Source organism: Poecilia reticulata, chromosome 2 (genome assembly GCF_904066995.2).
Source record: "Poecilia reticulata chromosome 2, P_reticulata-male-v2, whole genome shotgun sequence".
Classification (NCBI taxonomy): Eukaryota; Metazoa; Chordata; class Actinopteri; order Cyprinodontiformes; family Poeciliidae; genus Poecilia; species Poecilia reticulata.
Genome location: NC_088831.1, coordinates 5816015 through 5843985, shown reverse-complemented (window position 1 = coordinate 5843985; position 27971 = coordinate 5816015). Strand labels below are relative to the sequence as shown.

Sequence of the window (27971 nt, the reverse complement as noted above, 5' to 3'; positions counted from 1 at the left end):
GAAAAAGCTGAATTAAAACGGCTTTTCTAAATTCATAAAGACGTCTGTGGGTGTAAAATGAGACAAATCAGATGACACAGCTCAGTCAGACAGAGCCTTTAATCAATACTTATTGAAGTAAAGATATATTCTTCTACAGCCCCAGAGCACATGAACTACAACCAGATATGGGCAGTTTCCCAGGGCGGCGTTACAGAAGGGGCCCCAAAAAGAACCAGATGAGAAATGCACAATTTTTGCATCTTGATCAAAATCCAGTGCTTTTATTTTTAATGCTAAAAGTAATGAGAATAGGAACTAGACTGCATGTTATCCCCTCCAAGAATCGCGGATTATTTCATGCATTTTGATTGGTTGAAGGCGGGATGCCTTTCACTCAAGAACCGCCACTGATTACAATCCTAGCTACACTGCAGTTGCTCTTTCCACCCAGCATTTACCATAAAAACTGAGATTTAAATAACACTATATTTCGGTGAATCAGATGAATAAGCAGCAGTCATCATTCCGAATGTTTCCAAAAAAAACTTGTTGCAAAACAATGCGGCTTGCTTCACTTTAAAATAATATAATTGCTCTCTAGTTATCGTGATTTAAATACAGTTATGTACAGCTACTCACAAATCCATCTTCAAAATTTCACTAGTATTTTTTCTCTCTCTTTCTCTCTCTTTAAATATAAAAAGTTTAAATATATAAAAATAAAATTACTCGGAGCGGGAACAGATAAATTAGAAGCAGACCCAGAACTGTCAGGTTGTGACTGGATGTAGAAATGCATCAAGCGAAACGTAAGGAATCAAAAAATAGTGTACATACCCTGGTTAAAATGACAGTTACATGGGATGACAGCATATAAAAAGTTGATGAAATCATTTTAAAACATGTACAGCTGAAACCAGAAGTTTACATACACTGAATAAAAAGAAACTTTTTTTCTTTCTCACTCTCTGAAGTAAAATTAAAACTTCACTCGTTTTGGGTTAGAATTACAAAAATTATTTGCGTTTGCTGTAAGCTTCAGTTACAAGAGTAAAAATTTACTTTTTTTTTAAAAAGTGTGTATTTAACATTTCTTAAAATTTTCTACTCAAGCATTCAGTCTTTGGTTTGAGCCTATCTGTATCCTACATCTTGAAAGTGATTCACATTGGTCTGATTTAACCTGGCATTATAACAGAGGGTGTGTACACTTTAGAGATCCGCTCTACAAGACTTTCCTTCCAGCCAATATGGAAATTTGCCTTTAAGATTTTTCTTTCCCACATTTATTTTGGGGAAAAAAAGGAGGAAAAACAAAGCATGCAGTCGGGTCTGTTATTATCTTATTCACATTCCATTTCACACAGGCATGAGCTGCAGCTCCTCAGCAGGTTGGTGGTTGGCATTCTTGCTGCAACACGTTGGTCGGTCTGGTCCATCCCACCTTGTTGCTGTGCATTTACAGTCAAACTCAAGGGGCTTTCCAGATGTGGAAGGAATCAAATATCTGTCCTTATTGCCTCTTTTTTGAAGAGTTATTGGATAAACGTGGCTTTCTTTGCCCTTCTCTTTTTTCTGGGGAAGTTTATGAACACGATTTGAGATGGTTCACTTGAAAAGTGACTCGGCACAGGCGGCTTAAACCCCCCACAAGCGCTGCATGTCTCTATACGTAGATCCACTTCCAGCTCCTGTGCGTGGAGTCACTCGGGGGCAAAAGTTTCCGATGTAAGCGGGATAAATCCCTCTTCCTCACTTTCTCGTCTGGTAATTCCACTTCATGTACTTGGGGATGCACTGACAGACCTGGCTGCTGTAGTAAAATCCGTCCTGGCAATCTCGTCTGGGGTTTCTGCAGGAAAGCCTGTAACAACTTGAGAGAGAATGAGAGAGGATGAGAGGCAGAAATGTGGGCGAAGAAGACAAAAGACGGATTTAAAAGCAGGAGGGGAAAGGGAAGGATTTTTTAAAGGGGTGAGGTTGGGATGAGGAACAGAGGAGAAATAAAAAAGAAACACAAGGGGGATTATATTCTCTGATCATGCATACTATACATTATTCACATCCCCACATCCTTTCTGGATGAAGCTCAATCCAAGTTTTATTTGCATGTGCATCAAAAGATTCTGTGTGAGGCGAAAAAAAAGTATTTTTCCAGAGAGGGGAGAAGTCTGGGAACTCTTGTCTTTAAAATCACAGCAGGTGTACAGTCGCCTGTGGACTTACTACTGTGACCAGATGTTAAATCAGACTAAACAGCACAAAGAGTGATTGTACAAAATAATAAATGCCTTATCTTTGTGTTCAGATGCATCCTGAACTTGAAACCATGACCTTAAAAACAATTTTTCCACAAGCAAATGGAAAAATAGATGTTATGTTGTTAATTTGATTGATAGGACATAAGGACAAAAATATGTTTAGAAGAACATTCTGTTATTGTTAGGTGCCTAACTTTCATGTTTTGGGTTTGAGTCATATGAATATTTTTTTTATTCATTCGCCTTCAGGAACCTTCGGTGTTTTACACCTATCTCAATGAATAGTGACGAGACGTATAATGAAAAACGTCTTTTGCGGATTTCTTTTCCAAATTAAGTTTTTGATTCGTTGAAATTGCAATTTTATGCCCACGAAACTTTAAATGTAAAACCAATGTTCCAAATAAAGCAAATTTTCACAGAGGTGGAAGAAAATCGTTTTATTCTTTTTTTTTTAAAGCCGGGCTGCAAGCGTCTCTTTGGCTTTTAGCATTTCACAAGCAGAGCAGATTTATTCCTAAATGATAGGTTTATAATAGATAGGTTTATAGTTGGTGCATTTAAACCCGACAGCGCGGACCAATCACAGCTGGCGCCTCTGCGCTTTGCCTCGCGCGCGCCTCCTTTCGCTCAAACTGGACACAGGCTGACCTGTATGGATATTTACATAAACCTACTGTGAGGAATTATGATCCTTTGGAGAACTCTAGGTAAGACTTTAAAACCCGCCGCGTTAGCTCTGGTTGCGCAGCTCAATGTGAAGCGCAGGAATAACTTGTAGTAGCGAATTCAGAGGACCGTTGAGCGAGTGGTGAGAATGAGTTATTTTGTGAACGAACAATTATATGCGGCGTTTACATCTCGACACGCTGCCCAGCGTGTGGCTCTGTGTCCGTCTTCCCTGTAAAGTTTATGTCTGTGGTCCCGGTTGGCCGAAGCGTTTGTGGATAACGAGCAGCGCTAACCTCATCGTGCAGGTTCAGCCCGGTGAGGAGCTTTCGCGCTCTCCTCGGAGTCACGCATCACGCTGATTTTATATTATTTTATGTATCGTTTTACCGTTACACGATGCATCAAACCATATCAAATGCGTTGTCTACTTAGAGTTAATACGCGCGGCCACACGGAGATCTGAGAAACTCGTCCCATAAACTCGACCAACCAGAATAGTTTCTGTGACGCTTATTAAAACTCAACATGAAGTGAAAGAGCTACTGAAGCCACATTAGCAGCATTGAATTAAATCTCCCGTTTGTTGCGCATCTCTGCGTGGTGCAGCGGATGACCTCATCATACAGGGCCGGTCCAAGGCTGTATGAGGCCTTGAGCAGAATCTGGTTTAGGGGCCCCTTTTGTTCCTAAAAGTATCAGCATCTCTAACAGCTTCTGTGTTGGATTTAGTGAAATATGGGACAAGGGAGTAGTTTAATTGGCCAGCCTAAAAAGCAATAAGTTATAATTGCAGTTTACTAATTTGTATTTGTAAATTCAAAGATTAAACTCACAGCATCAGATTGTTGCTATGGTAACAAAAGAATCTAACTATGCATATTGTTCTTTGAAGTTTTACAAAGTAAAACTCCCAGCTCCTTAAAATCTTGTATTTAAATGTTAAACAATTTAAAATCTTTTAATTTATGTATGCCTAAACAATTGAATAAAATTTAACAGCATTGATAATCTCAATGAACAAGTGTTACATTTATGTATCTGTGGTCTGTTTTAAATTATTAGCATTTATGGGGCCCCTGAAGCCCTTCGGGGTCTGATGGAGCTGCTGACTTAATTTGGATTAAACAAATTAATCCAAATTAATTTGGATTAATTGTTTTGTTTTTAGACTAGTTGTGGATTTAAATAGCATTTCACTGGAGATCTTTTCCCGTAACATATAATTACACAGTAATACGTTTACATTTCCTGTCAACTTAACATCTTTTAATACAAAAACAAGGTAAGACTTTAAAACCCGCCGCGTTAGCTCTGGTTGCGTAGTGCAGGATTTGAATTTATATCACTTTAATAATTTTTCAGACATATTATTTAAAATATGAACTGTATTGGACGGCTGACGTTGATTTGAGGGAGAACACCATTGAAACTAGGCTTGAAAGTCAAATTGAATATCTTCCTTGGTTAAATGGAGCTGTAGGAAGATTTTCAAGGCTTGAAAACTGTTGAAAGATGTTCTGTGTGTCTGTGGAGTACCAGAAATGCCACAAATTAAAAAAAATATTAATTATAATAAACGAACCAATAATTATTATAATAATTATGTAGATGTACTTATATTTAAATTTATGACAATTCAAATTTGGAGTTGGACCATCCACGTTAAACCACTGAATATTTATTTCAGTATTATTATTATTATTATTATTATTATTATTATTATTATTATTATTATTATTATTATTAATGTTGTGCTGCAGCTGCAGCATGAAATAAGCTGTCATTGCATCTTGGCCAGAGTGGCCTACCAAACGTTTGGACTTTCATCCAATTGAGATGACGTCCTATAAACCTAAGCAGACAGCTCATGAGAAAAGTGTCCTAATTTTCCAGAAGAGTATAAAAACAAACCCATGTTTGATGCTTTAGCATGTTTTCAGTTTTAAGCATTCAAAACATTCAGTCTGTTTTGAGGTCCAGCTCCAGTAAGCATGCTTGAGAATGTTTAGTGAGCTGCCATTAGAGGCCACATGTCTTAGTATCCTGTAGGATTTCCCACATGTAAAGCTACCAGTGTGAATCAATCATTCTGCAGCTCATGTCTGCTGGTGTGTTTTCATAGTGCCTGTCACTCCATCCGTCTGTCTCGCTTTCATCGAGTTCACCCCCACGTCCCCTTCCCCTTTGCAGGGCCTCTCGGGTCAGAGGGACGTTGATCCGGTGCGCGCAGGCTGTGGGAACCACGACACGCTCGCAAAGCCCCGAGCAAATGCTTCGGATGCCCCATGTCCATAAAAGGTCGCAGTGAAACATGTGAACGACTGAAAAAGACAAACAGTGAAAGTTTTCCTCCTTTAGAGGAATGCATGACGTGTCCATCAGGAGATGTTTCCGCTGAATCCAGTAACGCATCACGATCATCTGCCTCAGGTTCGTCAGGATGAGCCATTTTGCTAGCATGAACTACTAACGGTTTGGTTATTGTGAGGTAGAAATGTTGCGTTTTTTCACTCAAAGTATAAAGTGTTTAACACGACCTATTTAATTTTATGAAAATGCAACTGTTTCTATACAGTTACTTTAATGTCAAATATCCAGATAAAAGCTGGAATATTGGATCAAAAATATTGAAAATAGTAACCCATAGTAACCCAACACCACAAAAGAACACCATTCCCACTTTGAAAGTGGTTCTTCATATGGAAACAAAGCTTTTGTCAAGGTGAATCTTGAACAGTCCTAAATATCAGTCAGTTGTGACCGAAAACCCTCCAGTGTGTTTTTTTTTCTGCTTCATTGTGAGTTCAAGCATTCATCAAAAATGACAAAAGAAGCAAAAAATGAAAATTTTGGACTAAATCTGACAGAAAAATCAGAAAGATTTGGAGAAGAGATGACCTCAAAATCTGAGCAATCGGGAGAAACTTTGCATGAAAAGTATTACAAAGGGTGTATAAACGTTTTGAATCCATTTCATATCGTGCTATTAGTGTCCAGCCCATGCCTGGTCATCATGATGCATCAACACTTGGTGGTTTTCAGCTGAAGATGAGTCACAGGTTTACTGTTAGACTGGTCATTCCTGATGCTGTTAGCTTCACAGCTGGGAAATCCCACTCCATGGATGACTTCACCATTTTCATGCCTAGTGGTTTGTTTTCAACCAAATCTGCGAGTCACCGCCATCCTCTTGTCCACATCCTGTGGACTGACTGACATCTGTGCACTGACACAGACACGCGTCGAGATTTAGGGGCTTTCAAAAGACATTTCTTAAGGTTGTTTTAGGGATACATTCATGATTATGGTGTTCCACCATGTTTCTTAACTTTAATTACCTACGGAGTTCCTCAAGGATTTTATTTGGGTCCAATTTTATTTCCAATCAGAATTTTTCATTCTAGACTTCAACTTGAGAAAATGTGCCATCTCTTTTCATTCAAATGGTAACAATAGTGGGATCTGCCTTCAGTTGAAATGCAGTCATGTTCGTTTTAGAATAGATCTTAAGTTTTACTGTTGGACTAAGTTAAAAAAGATTATCTCTACAGATTAGACAAACTATAAATCAGCATGAAAGTTGAAGGTCTTTTTTGCTTTTATTAACTTTTTTGTTCTCTGTTGTGGATTTTCTTCTTACCCAGTGCAGCATTTTGTTTAAATAAACTAAGCCTCCCCTCCCTTCTGGTTCTCTCACCTGCAGGTGTTCGGGTTGAACCTCTTGCCCTGCCGTAGACACGTCTGGGGACTCTCTCTGCACTGACACAGACACGTGTCGGGATTTAGGGGATGATTCCTGGGACACTCCACCGCGCACACACAACCGCACAGCTCGTCATCCCACCGCTGCCCAGCGGGACACAGTTTCCCCTCGCCTTGGCCTTCGCACTGGCACTCACCTGACCACAAAGGTAGGAAGAGGAGGGAGCGGGAGTTCAGAGCAGTGGTTGCGCAACCAAAACCTAATCAGATAATGTGTTTCGTGTTCATACTTGTTTAAAATTTGCATAAAGACTAATCTTTTTTTTCTTCTATCTTGGCCTGAATCAATTTGTGGTATTTACAGTAAGCACTCTTAGTAAAATCTAAAATAACGGAAAGTTTACATAAGCAGCAAACTAGGTGGAAATTTGAATTTCCATCCAGTTTGTTGCTTTGCCTTTAAATTGTATGGAAATTCAGTTTAAAGGCTGACAAAGACATATTGAGATTTAAAATCAAAATTTCAAGGACTTCCAGGGAAAAAAAACTGTCCCAATATACAGATATGGGTTTAACTGAGACTGTTTACTAACTTTTAATGTATTTTATTGAGATTTTATGTGATAGACAAACACAAAGCGGTGCAAAATAGTTCAGTTATTACTGGTAATATTTTTACCAGTAATAATCTCAAATGTCTTCTGTGTATTGTATTCTGACAAATTAAAATTCTGCACAGTTAAGTGGCTCCAGAAGTCATCAGTCATCTGACTAGTAAATAGCCTCCATCATTATAAATCATGGAGATCAAAGAGCACAGCAGACAGATCAGGTAGAGTGGTGAAGAAGATTAATGCAGCATTAGGTTATGAAAACAATATCCCAGAGCTTTGTTTAATTTGTTCTTTAAAGGAAAGCAATCCATTTATGAAACACTGCAAATATGTGTTATAGTTTAAAACTCTGTGTGTGGCTAAAATAAACCTAACATTGGACACCCGTCTGAATTCGTTACCCTCAGCTGTTAAACTAGTCTGATTCATCTCCTTACAGGTGTTCTGGTCCAGTTTCCAGCCTGGATAGCAGCTGGCTTCTGTCAGTCCGTTCTGACAGACGCACTCGCAGGTGGATTCTTCCAGAACCCTGTTGGGCCCGCAGAGAGCCAGCAGACCCGAGTCCAGTGCCTCTGGAACAGAGAAACACGGTATTTAAGGTAGAAAACAACCCCTGGAGATCTGGCGAATTACATCAACGTTTTGTTGACAAAAAAATGCTTGAACGATAAATGTCATAACCATCATACCAGATCATGCTGATGATGTCTAACTGAAAGCCTCACGGGTCTAATTATTGTTTCTGAGGTTTCATCAGCTGAGTGTGTCTCATAACTGCGGCGAATCCAAAGAGAGCTCATGCTCCTCTTATTACGTTTATTGCACTAAATTTGCACGTGGAGACTTGAGTTTGGGCGCAGTTTACAGACAGAGTAATTTGTATATGTGCCCTACAGGATTAAAAATAGTTATTGTGCTAATGTAATAAGTCAAGTATGAGAGTGTGGAGTTGGAAAAGGTCTGGAGATGAAATGTGCTGGCATGATTGTACAAGAAAAACACCACAAAAACATTCCTGCTTCAATTGTATCAACTTTGTGGCAGGGAGGATTTGTTTGAAACACTCTGGCACCACCATCATCATCATCATCATCCTCATCCATCTCCTCCTCCTTTCACTCTGATTGTCTCTTCAGGGTGTGGAGAATCTGGGCTGAATCTCCAAGTGCATGACTAGATCTGTGACTCATCTAAATGCTGCCAGTCTTTGCCAGGTCTCTCTTGTAAAAGAGATCTTTTGATCTGAATGAGACAAACCTAGTTAAGTAAAGGTTATTATTATTAAAAGGCAATATTCCGTAGAATACCTCCTTAAATACCTCTTTAAACGCAACATGTAATTTCACGGTTAAAAATGTCAAATGCAGCCTTTAATTGGAGGTCTTTTATTTAAGTTGATCATTGTGTCCAAAAACTTTATGAACACTCCATTATGTCCTATTTTCTCAGACTGTAAAAAACCTTCTCTGTGCTACCTTTACAAAAGTAAAGATGTGGACTTTAGCTGGAACCGCGTGAAAGAGTTTACTTTTTGTCGACTTTCAAGATTTATATTTGAAGGTAGACCCTGAATCGTATGAATTACTCATTAAGAGGCCTTTGCTAAGCTTGATGGCATGCTGAAATCCAGCTGTGTTGGAGCAGGGCTGCATCTAAAAGCTGCAGGACAGTCAGTCTGGAGGACTGAGGAGGAGAGGATCTCAACTCTCACCTGTTTGTTTCTGAGTGTAGCCGATGGTGTCCGCAGAGACACACACGCAGTTCACTGGATCCCATAATGATCCGGAGGCGCAGGGGACTTCAGGAGGGGAGCACCTACACACACACACACACACACACACACACACACACACACACACACACACACACACACACACACACACACACACACACACACACGGCCATATGCGTTTAGTAATGCAGGAGACAAGAAGAGGCGGAGACAGATATCAACGAGTCTCTTACTCACAGATGATCTGTTGCCGCTCGCCTTATGATGGAGTGAAGCGGCCGCTTGGAGAGGCATTCACACGAGGTGTGGTTGACGAATGTTACCATGGCAACTGAGCGATCCATCCTGGGCGGAGACAGCTCCATCAGCTGGCGGGGAGGGAGATAGAATGTTTAGATGGTCACAGGGACAGGTGTGTCTCCAGTTTTAAAAAGTCGTCATGGTTTTAGAAAAGCATTTTGTTGTGAGCAAATGTTGTTGTGCAGATGTGCGTGACTCAAAACGCTGCGTCCAGTCACAACCTATTCCCTCTGGAGTGGGCTGTGTTGGGCCGCCAGATCGTTAATTGGGGAAATTGGTTTCAGCGTCCAGATGGATTTGAGGTGTGAAAGCAGATTTACAGCGCTGTGAAACAGTAATTGCCTCTTTATAGAGTCCGTCAGGTTTTTTTTGTTTGTTTGTTTTTTCGACATTTAAATGTTTCAGATTGAAAAACAAAACTTAATATCAGGCATGAGAAAAGACACCATCCAAGCAAACCTTTTCTCTTGCCACATTCAGGCTTGATTTATGCAAGGCTTTTAGAGTGGTTAAGTAATCACTTAACCACTTTGGTGGTTTTATTGGCTATTTAAACTATCTTCCAGTTCTAGTTTTGAGTACTTGTTACATATATTTAAAGTTTATTGGACTTGCAGTATTATACATTATAAATTTGTAACATAAAATTGATCTTAAAACAGCAATATTATAGTTTATCGCAAATATTTCTAGGCCAACTTATTGTTCAGCACAGTTTATCATGACAGGCCTAATGTTTTTAGTGTGTCCAAATTCAGAGGCTGCATCTGTGCACTGACACAGCTATAATGTTATAGTTTAATATACTTCCATGTGTGAATGTGCGCTTAATGGAAATGACTGATTTCATTCTCTTTTATTGTACAGAAAAGTACTATACAAGTCTGATTTCATTTAATTTAAACTGTACTCCTCTCCTGCTCTGCCTACCACTTCATCCGCCACTGCTACAAGAAGAAAAATCTCCCGTTTGACCCGCAATGAATCTTGGGATAGGGTTGGGTGCCAATAATCCACCAGGTAAATTTTTGGTAAAATTCATTTGGACGACGTCTGTTGGATTGCTGACATAATTGGCTTTCAAAGGATGAAGCCTTACAAATCCACCTGTAAATTGCTGAAAAAAAAAAAGTGAACGTTTTCAGTGGTCTAGTCAAAGCCTAGCCTTAATGTCAACAGTGATGCGGTGGCCTTTCCCACTGGAAAAATCTTCCAATTCTTCAAGGGGAGCGGCAAAATTCCTCCACAGTGATATAACATTAAGAGCCAGTTTCCGATGATACAAAACATTTGAGTTTGGCAACAAAATCAAAGTAAGAAATCTGAAGTGGTTGTGACTCACAGTTTTATTGACGAGACTGTAGCTTGTGTTGGTGCAGTAAAAAGCCTCGTTCCCGCAGCAACCACCGCAGCGATGCAGCGCCACACAGCGAGGGAGGTACAGCTGACTGGTGGATTCTGGGTACTCCTTGGCCACCTCAACACACACCTCTCTCGGCTGGCATGACGTACGCTGGATCTCTTCCAGAATGACTGAAAACGGGATTCAATAACTGGATTTGTTTGTTTTGATAATAGTTAGAAAACAAGATTTGTATTCAGGTTACCGGCTAGCGTTCCGTCCACTCTGTAGACGGGTTCCTCCCGCATCGGAACCCACACGTCATCGTCGGAGCGGACCAAAGGGCTCACCGAAGAGGTTGAAAAAGACGAGGAAGGGAAGGAAGATGAGGAAGAGGAGGCGTGCCAGGATCTTTTCCTCATGCACTGCTGGATCAAGCTGTATTCAGGGTAGAAGAGCTGCAGCAGCTGGTCCATGCTGGTCACCGTCTCCAAACTGGACTGGTCATCTGACTGGGTTGGAGCCTGGAGGGGGAAATTACAGGGAAAACTTCTTGAGATAATCTTTAGTGAACAATTGGGGAGACACTTTGGATAGCGTCATAATATTTTCTGCCAGCTACAGATTATTGAGCAATGGGAGCCAACAGTATTGTCATGTTCAAAAAAAGACGAAGGAAATTGATAAAAAGAAAGCACAACTTATAGCAATGGTCTTTTATGCTGTATTGACTGTAGCGTCTGTACAGGAGCCTGAACAATCTCATTGTTCATTGTGATGTGATTCACCATAAGTTAATTTTCATAATTATAATTCTCAGCCATTGTTCACCTCCAGCGTCTGGCTTCTTCTGGTGCAGAATTATGACGCATTTCCCAAATCAGTGACGTAAAAATCTGATAAAATGACAGTTTATGCTGCAGATGCTTTGAAAACAAAGGATGGAATTGGGTCGTTTAGACTGCGGTAAAATTAAAATGGATATGTGTGAGCATAGCCTAAATTTATGGTTGTGGCATGACAAAATATAAACAAGTTCAAAGGGGATTGAAAACTTTTGCAAGCCAGTGTATAATCCAGATAAAATCATTAATAAAAACTCTTTTTTATTTTTTCAAATCAAAAACAATCCAGTCCTAGGGTTTATTTGTTATAGTAAAACTGTTAGATATGGGTAAGCTTATCTATTCAGGCTCACTGGCTGTGCAGGATAAACAATGAATACCTCAGCTACCACTGTGTTGTAACATGTCGCTGTCGGCTACTGTTAGTGATTAGGAACACGCTTGTCCTTCCCTTACCCGGGCACTGCTGCTGCTGCAGATTCAGCCCAGATTCAGGTTCTTATCTAATTAGTAAGCTCTTTTTTTAATTTTTTTTATTGGATCTGTAAAACTCCTCTAGAATTAGAGCTAGGATAACGTTGAGTGCATGCTGTTCTTCTCGCCATTTAAAAGCTTCTCACAGGACAACACATAAGAAGGAACCGGAAATTATACCCACACATTAAATGTTAATTTAAACAGATTTCACACAGGAAATCAAATTTTACGGTTGACATTATCATCTAAAACCTTCCTACTGTGAGTCACTCAACAAAGATTTTTTTACCGTGACGACGGATAACTCTCCATAGAGCAACAGTAGATGAAAGATAGCTGAATAATTGTTTAACGGACTGAGAAATCAACGCTGTGGGTTTGGAAATGTCAAATTCTTCTTGCTTCACACCTACTAATTTTTTTTTCTTTTGGAAATATCAGAGGTTGTTTAGGTTCACAGGCTGAGAAAAGGTCGACTGGCTCAGCTGGCATTAGCTAAACAGAAACCAGATCCCTACTTATCTCCCACTCCCAAATCTTCTCTCGCAACATATTTCCAACTTATTCATTTCCTCCATTTTCCTTTTTTCCCCATCATAGTTTTGCATTTTATGTATTAAATCAATACGACATTCACTTAACTTTGAAAATCTAAATGTAGAGGGTCTTGAGAAGTGCAGCAGAGTGTGCCATCTGGGGTTCACCAGTTCCAATTTTCCAGTAACCTGGAAGTTGGTCAACATTGGGCCTTTCCCCCAGAACCAGGACCAAACATGGAGAAGCAGCATTCTGTTGTTATACTCCACTAATCTGGAACAAACTCTCAAAAGCTCTAATACTTGAACTATGTCACCAAATGGGTAAGTGTCGTCTGCTACTCCAACTTCTCTCTGCCTGTGTTTCTAACCATACAACCAGACATACAGAAAGAGGAACAGCAAAAGCACATGAGTTGGATTAGCGGTGCTTGCCAAAAACCGATGATGTCATCCAGGTCATTTTGCTGTGGAATATCATCTCTCCTGCCCAGATATTTTGTTAGCTTGTGGTCATCATGACTAGTGTCTTCAATAAGAGCCTGTCTAGATTCATTGGAGGACCGACTGCTCACCATCCACAAGAGCTCTTAAAAGACACGTGGATGAGTTACCACAATATTTAATGTGATCTAACCTTTAAGTAAAAGTAATATTTCAGGGTTGTAAACCGTTTATGTTCTGAGACAGAAATAAAACTACCCGGAAACCCTGAGGATTCGTGTGATTTTTAAGAAGTGAGGCGCCACTGCTGCAATTGTGTGGTTTATACTCCGTCAGCACACAGTCCTCAGGCTTCATTTGTTCAATATTTCTGAAGGTTGACAAAGCGATTATAATCCAGTTTCAGTGAAATGATCACAAGTTTAAGGCTGTATTTCTTTAACTTTGTACATTTACAAAAGTATAAAGTCTAAGGTTTTTATTTTCACATCCTGTTTTCCATACAGTCAAAATGTGTCTTTGCTGCTAGCCAGGAAGGGAGTCGAGACCAGAGCTTCTGACTTACTGACTAACTTAAACCATGAGTTCATCCACTCACCTTGTTGTTCAAAAGATTATTGTCTTTTTTTTTTTAGGAAATTCAGGCCCACTTTAAAAAAAAAAAATTTTTTCTCCATATATTATTTGGTGACATTTTAAGCGTCATATTGTTCGGATGCATACAGATGGCTGCACCACCACTCTTCGTGATCATTGACTTCCGTTATCTTTCTTTCTTTGCTCATTTTCAGATGTATTTTTGTTGTTTCCTGCCTTGTTTTCACATTGAATCTTTAAGATGTGGATGCGGTTTCAGACAAAAGCTGAACAATGGGTGAAACGAGCTGATATTAAATTGTTTTATAGTGAAATAACTATATTACATAAAGCTCCCTAGCGTTGTTAAGCGATCGCATGACATGAGGTCATGGCTGTGGGACTCTGTTCTGACGATGCACCAGCCGCTGTCCACGCAGCGCTCTGGGGTGTGTCCAGAATTACGCACTGCTGGCACAGAGGCACAGATATTTACACACCCATACACACACCCATACATTTATCACTCAGCCTGTTTTCTATTAGAAATAACATGTGTCTGAAACTGTTGTTTAGATTTATATATGAGGCTTAAACCAGGGAGTTATCTTGAAAAGTTGTGGGGGAAATGTCGTGAAGGAGAGGCTGCTGGGTTCAGATCCCCCCTCCTACGCACACGGACTCAGTTTTACTAAGAACTGGAGCAGGTTCTGAGTAGTAAGCCGATGCCTTTATCTGTAAATCTCCACTTTAGCTCCACTTTATGTTCCCCAGGAGCTCGTTTTCCTGCTTTGCAAACACAAACTTCCAGATAAGGCTGCACATAAAAACACAAATCTAAAAAACCGAGCTGCATCCCACCTGTTTGGTGAACACCACAGCAGCTGATGTAAGGCTGACACTTTAGGAACATTAATTATGTCCACCAGTGACAAGAACTGGATCATTTGTCATTTAATGCGAGAAAAACTTTAAGCAGTGAGGCGCCACAACAAATGTGGGAATTACTGTCTTTTTTTATGTGAAGATCTTTCAATTTAGAGTAAAAAGTGCTTAAGATGAATAGATTTTGAGTTAAAGGAGCTGAAGTGTTATTTAATATTTTACTACTGAGGGTTTGAGGCTACTACATTTGTTGACAAAAGCCATCTGAAGTCTATTAAAACCTTCATTTTTCAGCTTTCACTCCCTTTATTCCTCTCCACCTGAGACACGTCCAACCAAAGAGGAGTGATGAAGATGTCTTTGATTTAAATCCATCATTTGGAGCAGAATCACATTTATTACAGGAGGAAAGTGACAGAAGGAATGACTCATTCCTTCTTCCTCTAGGTGCCGTTGCTTTCAAATATTATTTGAACATCAATGTCTGGATCAGAGCCAGCAGCATGGAGGAAAGAGGAAGCGAGTTTGAACAATTTATCCTCTGCAGATCATAACAATAAGGATTGTTCTTCTTTATAACAGGATGATTAATTACGTAGCTGACTTCTAGAACCGTGCCGCTCATGGTGGCAGCATGTTGAAGCAGTTCTGTTGTGTTGGTCCTGATTTGTTCTTTTTCTACATGTTTGTTCATAGTTTTTTGGATGAAGGTTTGAACTGAATTGAATTGAATACTCAGGCCACTTCTGTATCTTTTGATGAATTGGTAATCACAGTTTTATATCTTGCAAGAATGACTACTCGGCTTCATATAGTTTATTTCCTGCATATTTGTTGAGTTATATTTATTTATAATGCCAATATTTATGCAATGACACCTTCTGACCTGAAATATCACTCTATTTTTTAAAAGTACATTGGTTGAAAGATTAGAAAATGTCCAAATTAGATCTGAGCTCCAGTTTAAAACAAGTACTGTATATACATTTAAAACTTATATTAATTAAGAAAAGAATGCACACACACACACAAAAATAGCCCAAAAATGTCCAATATGGAAGATTTTTGAAGAATCTCCTTGTTTAAATACGTCTTTGGTCAGTTCAATTCAAAAGTGCTCTGTTGATCCCAAAGGGAACTTAAATAATGCTTAACAGTTTTAGATTTTTTAATAGGCTGTTTAATTCTGTGAACAATTTATTAAGTTTTGTACATTAAAGGTCCACATATAAATGTGCTGGGAAGCAACATTGGTTGGATATCATATTTCCAGCGCCAGTCATTCGGTTCTGCCTGGCAATAATGCATTTGACCATTTGGATGGTTTCTAGCTTTATGTCTGATATTTGCATATTTCTAGTAGCTGAGATGCTAAAGCTAACAGAATATGATGAGGGAAACTGAGTAAATCATAATGGATATCAACATTTTGTTGGTTTTCAGTTTGCTGCTTAACTTTGTTCCCTTTAGTTATGCAACAAATGTTGTGACAACCTTTCATTAATATCACATCCTCTGTTGCATGTCAATTATCATCTTCTGTTGTGTTCTCTGTTAATTTCAGTGTATTTTTAGTCCTCTTCTTATTAGTTTTTATATTTGTTCTTTTTTTTACGACCATGCTATCATTAGTGCTCATCTGTTTCACTTTGATCCCGTTTTTATACCTCAGTCTGGTCTTTGAAGCTTGTACTCATACCTTCTGGAGAAAATTATAAGTGATTTAGTGTTTTCCCTAATAGGCTTAGCAGTTACATCACTGCTCTTCTCCTGATGTTGGACCGACCTCAGGTCCAATGGTTCCATGCTGATCCCACTGGCAGCTGGTGAAACCATGTTACTGAATGTCTGCTGTTTCTAAAACTTCCTGTCATACGTGGATCAGTGGAGACCGAAGACTTTATACCGGTTTTATTTTTTACAAGTATTAGAGCCAAACTAAGAAAAAAAAATTCTGAGAATAGGTCATAATAGAATGAGAATCAAGTGATAAAATTACAAGAATAAAGTTGTGTTACGAGAATAAGGTTGGCATAACATGAGAATAAAGTCATGGCATTTTGAGAATATTCAATATTACAAGAACAAAATCATAATATTGAGACTAAAGTCATAGTTCTGCGAGAATAAAGCCAATATTTTGAGAATAAGGTCAGTATCACAAAAATTAAATTGAAATAATGTGATGATATGACTTAATTCTTGTAATGCTACAACTTTATTCTCATAATACCATATCTATATTTTTGTCTTATTTTGATTTGATTCTCATAACACCATGATTTTGTTCTTGTAATTAATTACATTTTTTATGTTCTTAGCTGGACCATAATACTTGGTCATATATTTTAATGCTTTAAGCACCAGCCGGTCTTCTTCTGGGGAATCTCTCTGGTCTTCCTGTCTATTCCCATCTGCATTTCTCCCCACTGAGTCTCGTCTGTGTCGGAATGTGTTTCTCTGATGAAACGGATCCTAAACCCAGGGACTTTTCCAATGTAAATACAGCTTATCTACCTCACATAGCACTGCTCTTATGAAAGGTATTTCATCATTTTTTTGACTTTCAGTGAACATCATAGTGCAGTGAGTCAAAATGTGTGCTTTTTTTTCTTCTTTAAGTTGTACAGTTCAAGTCTGGGATGAACTAAAGTGAGAAGAGGGAAGTCTTACCTCGGTGCCCGTGTCTCCGGTTGGGTAATAGTCCCTGTAGTCTTGACCTGAGCACAGACAGCTGAAGTAAAGCATCCATAGGAGCACAGCTGGTATCCACATAGTGAGGGGATGGAGAGCAGGGGGTGGGGGGAGTTGGTGAAGTTAATGCGAAAGCAGGACGGTTCTGACAGATCAGGCTCCTCTTCTCATTCTATCCTGGGACGAAGTTGCTCCTCCCGTGCAGGTCGTTGGATTTTGGGACGCCACCTGAAGAAATCATGATGAAGAAACCTTTTCGTCTTACTTCGCTCGAGCCCGGCGTGTTTAACGTTTCCCCTCAGTCCAGCTTTCTCGTCTCATCCCAACGCGTCTCCATTGCTGCTAATTTGACGACAGGTGTCCCTCTGGGTTTTGTCTTCACTTTGTATTTATATCTGCCGTGGCCTTCAACGTGAACGGTCGTCCTCGACTGTCTCCTCTCCTCGTCCTTCGCACTTGTTCGCCTCTCTTGCTTTCTTTATCTGTCTGTGTCTCCTTCTCTCCACGCAGCAGCTGTGCAGATTATCGCTGCCCCTTTTTTATCTGGCTCCTGTTTCTTCTTTCAAAGCCTTCAGGGCAAATCTCTCTCTCTCTGTCTTCTTTCTAAAGCTGTCACAACTTTTCCGTCTAATTATTAGAAATGCATCAAAGAGGAGGAGGATAAAACGGAATAAACTCAATTCAAATCCTGTTCCTAGATTGAGATTTTTTCCCCCCCAAAGTAGTCCAGCTTTTGGTGTTGGCAAACAAAGTGAAAGCGTCCTCCTCTCAGGCGTCTCGCTGGAGTGAATGAGGAAAAAATACAAGAATGGGAGACTTGTGTGCAGTGGGCGGGATGAAGGATCAGAGAGGCATGAGATCTGTGCACTTCAGCTGATTATACTGCCCCTTTCTTTTTTATTCCCTCTGAAATTGCAGGTTATGTAGAGGCAGCAGAAATCAGATTTAAATTTACCAGACAAGCGGTTTGTCAGCCTCCAAAAATGCTATTTCAAAACACTATCAGAGTGTTTGCGTTGCTTTATTTCTACATGTATCTTATTCTCCCAGCTCCATAAGCATGGTCGGTTTAACTCAATTTGCTCCCACACCTGCAGCTCAGAGGCTTTTCTCCCTCTCACACTTCATCTAGCTCCATCTTTGTCCTCCACCCTTCCCCCTCTCACGTCGTTCTTTCTCCTTTTGGTTCATTCAAAGTCCTAAAAAAGACTTACTTCACATACCTTCTTAACTATTCCGCCCCAAGGCTGCGAGCAATTGTGTCTGAATATTACAGGGAAAGAGGAGGGGAGGGAGGGTTAGAAACCGAAGCTTTCGTCTTTTTGTCTAAACTGTTTAAAAAAAAAGAAATCCTCCCAAGGCAACGTAGTTACAGACAAATGCAAAATAAATTATGGGGGCCAGACAGAGCGATAGATGGGCAAAATAAGAAGAGAGAATAGAAAAAAGGAGGAGGAGGAAAGAGGTGTGTCTGGGAAAAGCTCGAATGAGAAAACATCCGATTTCTGGGCCAGTCAAAGCCAGCCTTTACAAAGGATTAAAGACGCACACAGGCCACACACGCACGCCTTCGCGCACGCACACGGTGGCAAGTGCCTGCTTGCAGCACGCTCGCTTTATGTGTTGAAATCTGCTCAGCAGTTCCACATTCCACTCATTGCTTTCCTCATTTCATCATGCGAACTCTGACCAGGGTTTGTCATATCCAGGAAAAGCCTAAAGATTTATAACTTCACTTGATGATTTAAAAACAATCACAATAGAAACCAAATATTTACAAAAACCATGTAAAGAGACACGAAACCATTTTTCTCCTCCACAGTCGACGATTCCTGTTTTAGGTCAGTGAGAGTTACTGAAATAATTTTCATTTGCTCAGTGCCAGAGTATAGTTGAACACCAGTTTTGGTATTTGCAGATTTTTTTCCCCCAACCATATATGAAATATTCAAAAGAAAATTCAGTTTGGGAAGCTGGAACAACTCAATGTAATGCTATTTGACACGCTAATGGCTGAAGTTTGCAAATCAGCCAGTCCTAGGGCGCCATTCATGTTCCCTGGCGCTGATTGGCTGTAACACCAGGAGTGAAGACACTGAAAACTGGAGATTGATGCATATCAAGGTATATTTTGTGTTTGAACTATTATAATAGGCAATTGTAAGCATTTCCAAAGCATCTTGAGTTGTACCTAAATGTTTAAACAGACGAACATTTCTCCTTGAGACTTCTGGAAAATGTATCTAAGGATGATCCAGAGTCAGTTTTGTGTGGATTAAAATAAATTATCTTCAAATTCAATCTCTTTCTCATTGTTGAAAAAATAATTAAAGTAAAAGTTTCATAGGAGTTTGTTTTTTAACCAACCCCGGCTGTCCTTGCTCAGCATCGTCTCTGTTTATAAAACTCTCCTGGTTTCTCCTAACATCCTGTCCTCGGCTGCAGATAGAGCACCCTTTGCACCAAACAGCAAGATCTTTGTGTTCAACAAATGTGGCTTCCCCTCCTTTCAGGGGGCTGTCACAGTTCAGAGCAGTAGCGGGGTCTCCTCTTTTATTGAGCTGATGTTGGCTGGACAGGTTCCACTGAGCTCCTTTTTATGCTCTCTTGCTTTAGTGTTGGCCTGCTCACAGCCTGAGGGCAAGACAGATGGTGACAAACTGATAAATACATGTTTAAACTTGTTGTTACACCTTCTGGTAGAATAAACTTTATTTAGGACCAAGCTTTCAGGATAACATAAAATCCAAGGTAGTTTTCACACTTGTTAGTCTGGTACAATCGGTTCGATTGGGGAACCAAAATTGCAACGTTTGCTACATTTTCAGCTGAATAGCCTGTTAAGGCTAATCACCTTAACAGTGTCAAACAATCCAAACCTTTGAAAAACATGTTCTGCTCCTCACCTGTGGCAGCGCTGCATCAAGAACTACTGAAGGAAACGACCTGAAAACCTCTGAACGAGACATGAGCACAACTTCCTTCTTCACAAAATGTAAACAAAAATGGAGTGGCATCAGATTTTAGTAAGAGGCCATGAGCCATTTCTTCTGTTGGGCTAAACTGGCATGTTTGATTTGGTTGTTTTTACCCAGAATGCCTTGCATTGTAGTCCACTTCCAGCTTTTGTAGCGGCCTCTGGTCCGCTTGGCTTTTTTTGGTCTGCATCAGAGTTCGATTACTCATTCACTCCTCCCCAAACGAATCAGTTTTATTAAAGCGGACTAAATGGGGATGTGTGAAGGCATCCTTAATCTGTCATATCTATTGAGTTAGAGCTTCTGAAAGCTGCTCTGGTTTTGTCTTCTGCTTTGGCTACAAGGTTGAGAGATGACACACAACGTAAATTAGAACCAAGTGGAGATTTGCTCGGGATTAGTAGCACAGTAACATCTTTTAGAGGCTGTTTTTTCAACATCAGTCAGGATACCAAGGCCACCAATTGTGCTGGATTTGTTTTACGTCGTAATGTTGTGAGATGCCTGTGGAGTGTTGCAACAGTCTGCCAGGAAAGTCAGTAATTAAATGCTTTGTGGATTGAGTTTAATGACGGCTCAAGTTTTAAATGAACAAGACCCTCAATTATAGCCGTGATGCCAGAGTGTAACTGGGCCGAAGGAAAACTCCCAGTTTAACAGCTGGGACATGAAAAGCACCAACCAGCTGCTTGGATCTGGTCCCACTTGCAGCCTTCGGCGATGCGAAGGAGATCCTAACACCGTGTTCTTGCCCATCCTACATCCTTGGCATAGCCCAATTATTTGTTCTCAACAGAGAACTAATAGTCGCCCAGTAATTGGGCTTTGATGGTTTCCTCACATCCAATGTTGTAACAATCTTGGATTTATTGTGGTAAACACATGTTTATGGAGTAATACAGCTTAGGTCACCAAAATATTGATGGACAAGGTTTAAATTCTCCTGTTCTTTGAAACCAAAGCGCTCACCCACCTTCTGGTGTAATTCACATCCATCAATACGTTCAGCAGGATTCATTACCCTGAAACTTTGATCCAGAGGGATTTTACTGGCTCAAAACGTGCCTAGCTTGTGCAGGAACCCGCTTGTTCTCAAACTGAGAACAAGTACCACCGGTGGTACCCGGCTGCTTTCAGTGGCAGTAGAAATAAACATTAGTATCAGTTGTTTGTAACAGAAATACAAGTAAATTGATTGATATACAGCTAGTAAGGACTATGAGTTGTAAATGCATGTTTTGTGCAGTGGAGAACAAACTCCCATCTCACTAGGTTCTGCATGTAGGAGTGGGCAAAATGACTTAAAGTTTTATCACAATATGTTGTGGTACTATTGTGATAATAAAAGTGATGAGAAGAACTGTATGTAAATTTTCCTCCAAAATCTACATACAGTAGACCCACATCCATTCAGTACTTGCCATGTTTTCTGTGGAACCTAAGCAATTTTTTCTTTTCTTTTGCCATAGATTTAGCCAATTTTCTAAAATATTTTTTTGTTTTGTTTTCCTAAAATACACTAAATAAAATGCAGCAAGGGAAGCTGAAATACGCAGGCGCAAAACTACCTGTTGTAACAAATCGTATATACTTCTCTTTAAAGAGTTAGAATAGCATTAGAAATGCTGCATGCCCTCAATCGACGCTTTTTCCATCAGTTGTTGAATGCAGCGCCGTCTGCTGTTTAAAATAAGAACTGCAGCACCTCCGTTGCACCTCTCACCACCGGACTCACACAGCGTCTCCTGCATGTCATTAATGGATGAGGTTTTCTCAGTGCTGGTCAGAGGCTTTGACTAATGTCATTTTCTAAACCTGTCTTTTTTCTTTTTTTTTTAAGACAGTCAACAGGAAGTAACTTTTTCTGCCATCTAGTGTTCGAAACGGTTTGTGTTCATAGTTTACCATTTAGTGCTGCATCTTCATGCTTTGCAAAAGTTTAAGCCCTCAGTTTTGATCCGTTATATGTTTCCAAAACATCTCGGTCAAATCTCTTACTCAGATTTTCTAATTACGGCACATGTTCTGACATCACAAATACACTCATTTATCAAGGCTCATTGTCCCGGCTCTATCTTACAGGCTTCTTTTCATTTCATTCTAACTAAATGCAACTTCTTTTTTGTTTCATTCCTACTTACATAGTTTTTAATTTTGTGATCTGGTTTTGTCAAACTTTTAAGATGTTACAAATTGCATCAACATATTTCAGTTCCATGTATTTTCAAATCAGTGTGTTTAAAGGCCTTAAAATGACTTGAATTTTCAGTGAAATTATCCAGGAATACAGGGTGATGCACATTTAAAGGTTTTTAAATCTGTTAAAAGTGATTACAGATTCTCAACACCCCCGTTTAGAAAGACTGGAACTTCTCATGTAAATGAACTAATTTGCATTTTCTGTTGTTAGTTTTATGTCATAGCATCATAGTTTATTGTTAAATATTCTTTATTCTTTTATGTTGCAAAATAGCCGATTTTATCACTCCGGTACTCTGTCTACAATGTGTCGTTTTATTGTCCATCATTATATAAAACCAAAAACTAACTTCACAAAAGCCAGATTAAAATTTAGTCTGTAATTTCACAAAATTGCTAACTCTGTTCTACCAAATAGACTCCATTTAACGCTGACATGTTAACTTTTCTTTTATTTAGATTTCTAAGAAGTTGTGATTCAAATTTGACAGAAAACTAATATTGAAAATGGGGAAAAAATGTATTATCATTGAGGAAGGAAGAACCACAATGGTAATAAAACACACAAACAGGCTGGTTTGTGAGGAAAGGCTCCTGAGCTTTGACTTAAATAAACAAGCATATGAATTGTTAACACCTTTTTTAAAATCACTGAAACGATGTAGATTTAAAACTTACAATTATTTTTAATTAACCCACTTTGAATGTTTTGCAGGTTTTTATTCTTAAAGTGCAAATGAACACATTCAAATTGTCTAGTTAAAGGCCGTGAGTCATTATAGTTTGTATAAATGTTCTTCTTATAACGTTGATTAACATGTTTGGTCATGTTAATCAACGTGAGAGTTATTAAAAAGCTGGCCGCTAAAGGCCATAAAGTACCTAAAGACGAATAAAACAGAGCATGTTTAAAATGAAAACTTTACGATTGAAAAACGGACACACACCTACAGGAGTTTCACTTCACAGGAGTTGGGCTGCAGCACTTTCAGGGTCAGGATGAGTTTGAAGCTTTTCTGAACCAGGGGTAGAACAAAGCATAGATCAGAGGATTCATGCTGGAGTTCAGCATCATGATCCAGGACAGCACGGCATAGTAGGAAAAGCTATTGGACATGTCCTCGCCTGAGGACAGGAAGGGTAGAAATAAGGACAGAAACACACCATATACACAACAATCACAACGGCGAGGGTCCTGGCTGCCATCCACTCGGATCCGGACGCAGCCTGCGCCGATTTCGTCTGTGATCGGATGGCACGCAGCTGAGAGAGCGGCCAGAAGCACCCTGAGATAAAAAACAACCATGACAGTACAGGGAGCTATAAAGCTCACAAAGAGGTCAACGATTCCTGAAATGTGACTGATGACTACAACACTCTCCCCGTGGCAGGAGCTGAACCTGTCCGGCCAGCCCAGGTGGTCCATCATTATCAGCCCGTTGTAGAGCATCGAACACGCCCAGCACAGAGAAACACAGATCTGAACTTTAACCACCGAGATCCTAGTAGGGTAAAGCAACGGGTCACAGATGGCCACGTAGTGGTCTACTGATATAAGCACCGTGTGGCCCAAAGAGGTAGAGATCAGACAGTAGAAGACGTAAGGAGTCAGAGCGCACATGAGCCTGCCAAGCAGCCAGCAGGTCTCCAGGTAGCGCAGCCCCTCGACGGGCATCACCAGCAGCCCCACCACCAAGTCGGACACGGCCAGGGACTGCAACAGTGAGTTGGTCGGGGTGCGCAGCTGCCTGAAGTGGGAGATGGAGATGATGACGAGCAGGTTGAGCATCACGGTGAGCAGGGAGACGAGAGTCAGCAACGTGTGGAACAGGGCGGCCTTGGAGAGGGGCAGCAGCAGCCTCCTGCAGGAGGAGTTATGGTTCAGGAAGCACAGAGAGGAGTCTCCACTGCCGTCCATCAGGGAGGAGACAGAGAGATGGGACCCCACATCAAGATGCCTCTTTTATCCTTGAAATACGCCCTCGTGTGTCTGAGCATGAACCCTAAGACTGATGCAACATTTCTTCACCATTTCACCTTGTTTGAAATTTGACACGCATCATATTTCTGCACCAGAAGGAGACACGGTAAATTCAGACCTAAGCAATGATTGAAAAAACAGATTATGAAATTATGACTGAAGTCTGTCAGTGAAGCCCATCACATCACAATCCCACCACCATCTTATGATTTTGTGACAATACCATCAGCTCTCCTCGCCCAATTCTCTCAATGTCAACCCACAGATGGCAGCAGCAGCCATTATTACTTCAGCAATAAGTAATATTGCTATGTGAAGTTCTTCTAAAGTACTAAGGCCACTAGTTTTAGGGCATTGTCTACTTCAGTGTTGGAATTGAACAGCCTCAGTATTACTTTGTCACACACTTCTTCAGTCCATTTCTACAACACTTTGGTCAAATAATAAATTGCTCTTACATATTCCCAGAACCAGACTGAAAAGCAGAGGGGATCAGGTATTCACTGTCACGGCTCCTAATTTGTGGAACAACTTGCTCTTTAACATTAGATCTATAGTCTTGAACACTTCAAATCACTCCTCAACTCATTTTTATTATTTGGCTTTTCCATTAGGCTTGAGATTGCAAGTTTACTTGACCTGTCTGTTTTAATTTATGTTTTAGTCTTGTGTGTTTTCTGAGGTTTATGAATATTGTACAGTTAATATCTGTTTTTAAAGTGCTTTATAAATAAAACTGACATTGATTCAGTCTCTCTTTTGTTGTTGTTCTCAATTATACCAGTCAAGTCTCCCACTTTAGCTCCCACTTTAGCAAGTATTTAACCTTTTTCCTGCCTTCCCCTCATCTTAGTATTTTCACAAAAATGTTTGGTATTATAATGCAATAATTTCAAATAAGAATCAATAGAAATCAGGGCCTAATGATGGTCACACCCTAACATTTATGCAAATGAGACAGCTCTACATTATCACCAGGCGACTATGAACCCATCCATCAAGCAGATGTAAACAACAAAGCAACGCACTCTCTTCAGTTGAGTAATAAAACTGCAGAGTTGACGCTCAGCTTCAGTCATTACAGCTGGAGGTTACACCTGGAATCTGGGTGTAGCAACAGACTCAGACCCGAACCCTCAGAGACGCACAAAGACAGTTCTAAAGTCAGTCTTCTATCACCTGAAGAATTATTATTGGATTAAAGGACTTATTTCTCAGCAAAATCTAGAGACACCAACGCGTGCGTTAATTTGAGTCACACAAATTACTGCAGCAGCGTCTTCACAGGTAGGCAAAAAAAATAAATACTCCTAATTAAATTAAAAGGTTTGCTGCTGTTGTACCAACCTTCCAGACCCGTCAGGTTTTTTGGTTCTGCTCTGCATCCCACAACCAGAAATAAAACATAGAGAAGCAGCATTCAACTTCTACGCACCACAAATCTGGAACCAATGTCCAGAAAACTGCAAAACAGCCGAAACACTGAATTCTTTTAAATCAAGGCTAAAAGTTCACCTGTTTAGAGTGAATTTTGTTTTACTCATAATCCTAATCGAAACATCATAGATTGTACTCTGTATTTTTCTCGCCTAGAATTTAATTTCTTGAAAGGTCTAAAAAGGAATAACCTGTAAGTTTCAGAATGTAAATGTTCTATTTCTGTGCTTTCTATAATGTAAAGGGGACAGGGCCTCTTGGGAATATGGCCCATATTTACTCGGGAGTTCAGATTTTTGTTAGTTTAGTTTTTGTTCATAGTTTAAGTGGAGAGGTTGAGATTCAAACCAAGATATACAACCAATGTCTAAGGTTATAACTGTGGTATCACTGAATGTTAATGGATTAAATAATATCAAAAAGAGAGATGAGGTCCTAAATAAATTTAGAAAAGAAAAAGTACAAGTTATTCTCTTACAGGAGACACACCTATCAAAAAAGGGACATGAAAAGTACAAAAAATTAGGGTATGGAAACTCACTCCTCATTTGGAGAAAGGCATAAACAAGGAGTTATGACATTGATCTCAAATAGTGTAAAGTTTGAATTGTTGGAGGAAATTGGGGATAAAGAAGGAAGATACCGCTCAGATGATCAGACAGGAAGAGGAAATAAAATAAAAAGAACATAAAATAGGGTTGTTTGCAGATGACATTCTGATTTATCTAAAAAAAACACAAATGAAATGTTTTTAAAAACAGTGAGTTTCCTTGAGGATTATGGGAAATGTTCTGGATACAAAATTAATGTGGAAAAAACACAGATTCTAACAATAAATTACTCCCCACAGCAGAAAATAAGGGATACCTACAAACTTAAGTGGAATGAAAAATATATAAAATATTTAGGGGTAAACATAACCAAAACAATTGACAAACTCTATGATGCAAATTATTTAGAAATAAACCACAATATTAAGAAGGACTTGGGGCGATGGATGGACATTGGCCTGGATCTCAGTTCTAGAGTGGAGTTAATTAAAATAAATATTTTACCACGACTGTTATACCTGTTTCAGTCCCTGCCACTGACTATTCCGCAAAAACAATTTGTAGAATGGGACAGATGGATTTCAAGGTTTATATGGAATGGGAAGAAACCCAGGGTCAGATATAAAACACTTCAGCTACCAAAAGATAGAGGAGGTCTGGGTTTACCAGCCGTAAAAGAATATTTCTGGGCCGCACAAATTAGACCTCTGGTATGTTGGTGCAATGATGATTATGTTTCAAAATGGAAAAATCTGGAAATGGGTAGGAAAGACATAGAAGTTAAAAATTTAATAGCACATAAAATACTCTTAGGCAAATTAAGCAATAAGCTAGATTCGATAACTAAGACCACAATTGAAATATGGAACACAGTAATTGATAATTACAAGTTAGAGGAAAATGATGATGAATATCTGTTAAAAATATTACTTTCAGCAACAAAAAAAAAACATCACAAAATTATGGTATAGACAAGACCCGCCTACGGTGGAGCAGTGGCTGAGCATTGGGGAGGAGATCTTTGTGATGGAGAAAATCACACATAGACTAAGATTGCAGGAGGACCAGTTTGTTGTTAAATGGGAAAAACTGAGTAATTATAGATGTAAGGAGGATGTCATTTTTGTGTCCAGTTAAATATGGACATGGATGTTTAACATTGTATATGAAGATGAATGTATTGATGCCTCTCCAGTTTAGAAATGTTCAATAAAAAATAAGTATATATATTTAAAAAAAAACTACCCTGAAAAAGTCATTAATCTGTCACTTGTTATGTGATTCAGATATCACACAATTGTCCTCAAACTATTTGAGGACAATTTAAGCACTAATTTCAACCTGTTTGATATGTGTATCATCCTCTCTATGAATGTTAGTCAATTATTACTCAAGCATCTCAAAAACTGTCTTCATCTTTTTTATGGCAGTTTGGGAGCAACGTTTAGATGAACATTTATTAGGCCAGTGTGGACTGGAAGGTGAGTTCTGCTTGTTGACCAGAGCTAGAAATGAAAGGCTGTCCTGCATTTCCATAGAAACCAGCACAAGTGATGGTCTCTGCTGCCCTGAAGAAGGTAAGAACACTTAACATGACATCCTTAAACTTAAGACTTTATTGATATGCTAACAAGCCAGATTCTTTTTGCTAAAAAGGAAAATATTCAGGGTTAGTTCATCTCAGTTTTTAGCAATAGTTTACATTTGTTACAATTATATTGAAATGGTTCAGCAATTAGTGTTAGTTTTCTTGTGTTTTATCA

At 39.4% G+C, this 27971-nt stretch overlaps 1 protein-coding gene, 1 long non-coding RNA gene and 1 pseudogene across 3 annotated transcripts; 1 reads left to right on the top strand and 2 right to left on the bottom strand.

Moving 5' to 3' along the window:
* Positions 1-81: 81 nt before the first annotated feature.
* LOC103474483 (vascular endothelial growth factor C-like) lies at positions 82-18454 on the bottom strand. Its single transcript, XM_008425497.3, has 8 exons — positions 17042-18454; positions 10871-11129; positions 10606-10796; positions 9201-9331; positions 8943-9046; positions 7669-7803; positions 6613-6814; positions 82-1855 (listed from the first exon to the last, which is right to left on the bottom strand). The coding sequence occupies exons 1-8, from the start codon at positions 17141-17143 to the stop codon at positions 1735-1737; spliced, it is 1245 nt and encodes a 414-aa protein (XP_008423719.1). The 5' UTR covers positions 17144-18454; the 3' UTR covers positions 82-1734.
* LOC103474476 (uncharacterized) lies at positions 2832-27771 on the top strand. 2 transcript variants are annotated; one of them, XR_014090986.1, is made up of 5 exons: positions 2832-2953; positions 5106-5345; positions 6619-6826; positions 7671-7830; positions 27639-27771. It is a non-coding gene; the product is annotated as an uncharacterized LOC103474476 (long non-coding RNA). The 2 variants fall into 2 exon arrangements; XR_014090985.1 differs by lacking the exon at positions 27639-27771 and adding an exon at positions 8276-8331.
* Positions 23187-24157, bottom strand: LOC103474469 (trace amine-associated receptor 13c-like; annotated as a pseudogene).
* Positions 27772-27971: the final 200 nt, after the last annotated feature.

Bases quoted from the DNA above. Each gene is read 5' to 3' on its own strand.
- LOC103474483 (XM_008425497.3), bottom strand. From the start codon at position 17,143: ATGTGGATACCAGCTGTGCTCCTATGGATGCTTTACTTCAGCTGTCTG. The intron at 7,804-8,942 runs GTGAGAGTTGAG...TCTCTGTTCCAG, and splicing joins CTACACTCAGAAACAAACAG to AGGCACTGGACTCGGGTCTG. The intron at 6,815-7,668 runs GTAAGGAGATGA...CTTTGTGGTCAG, and splicing joins GAAACTGGACCAGAACACCT to GTGAGTGCCAGTGCGAAGGC.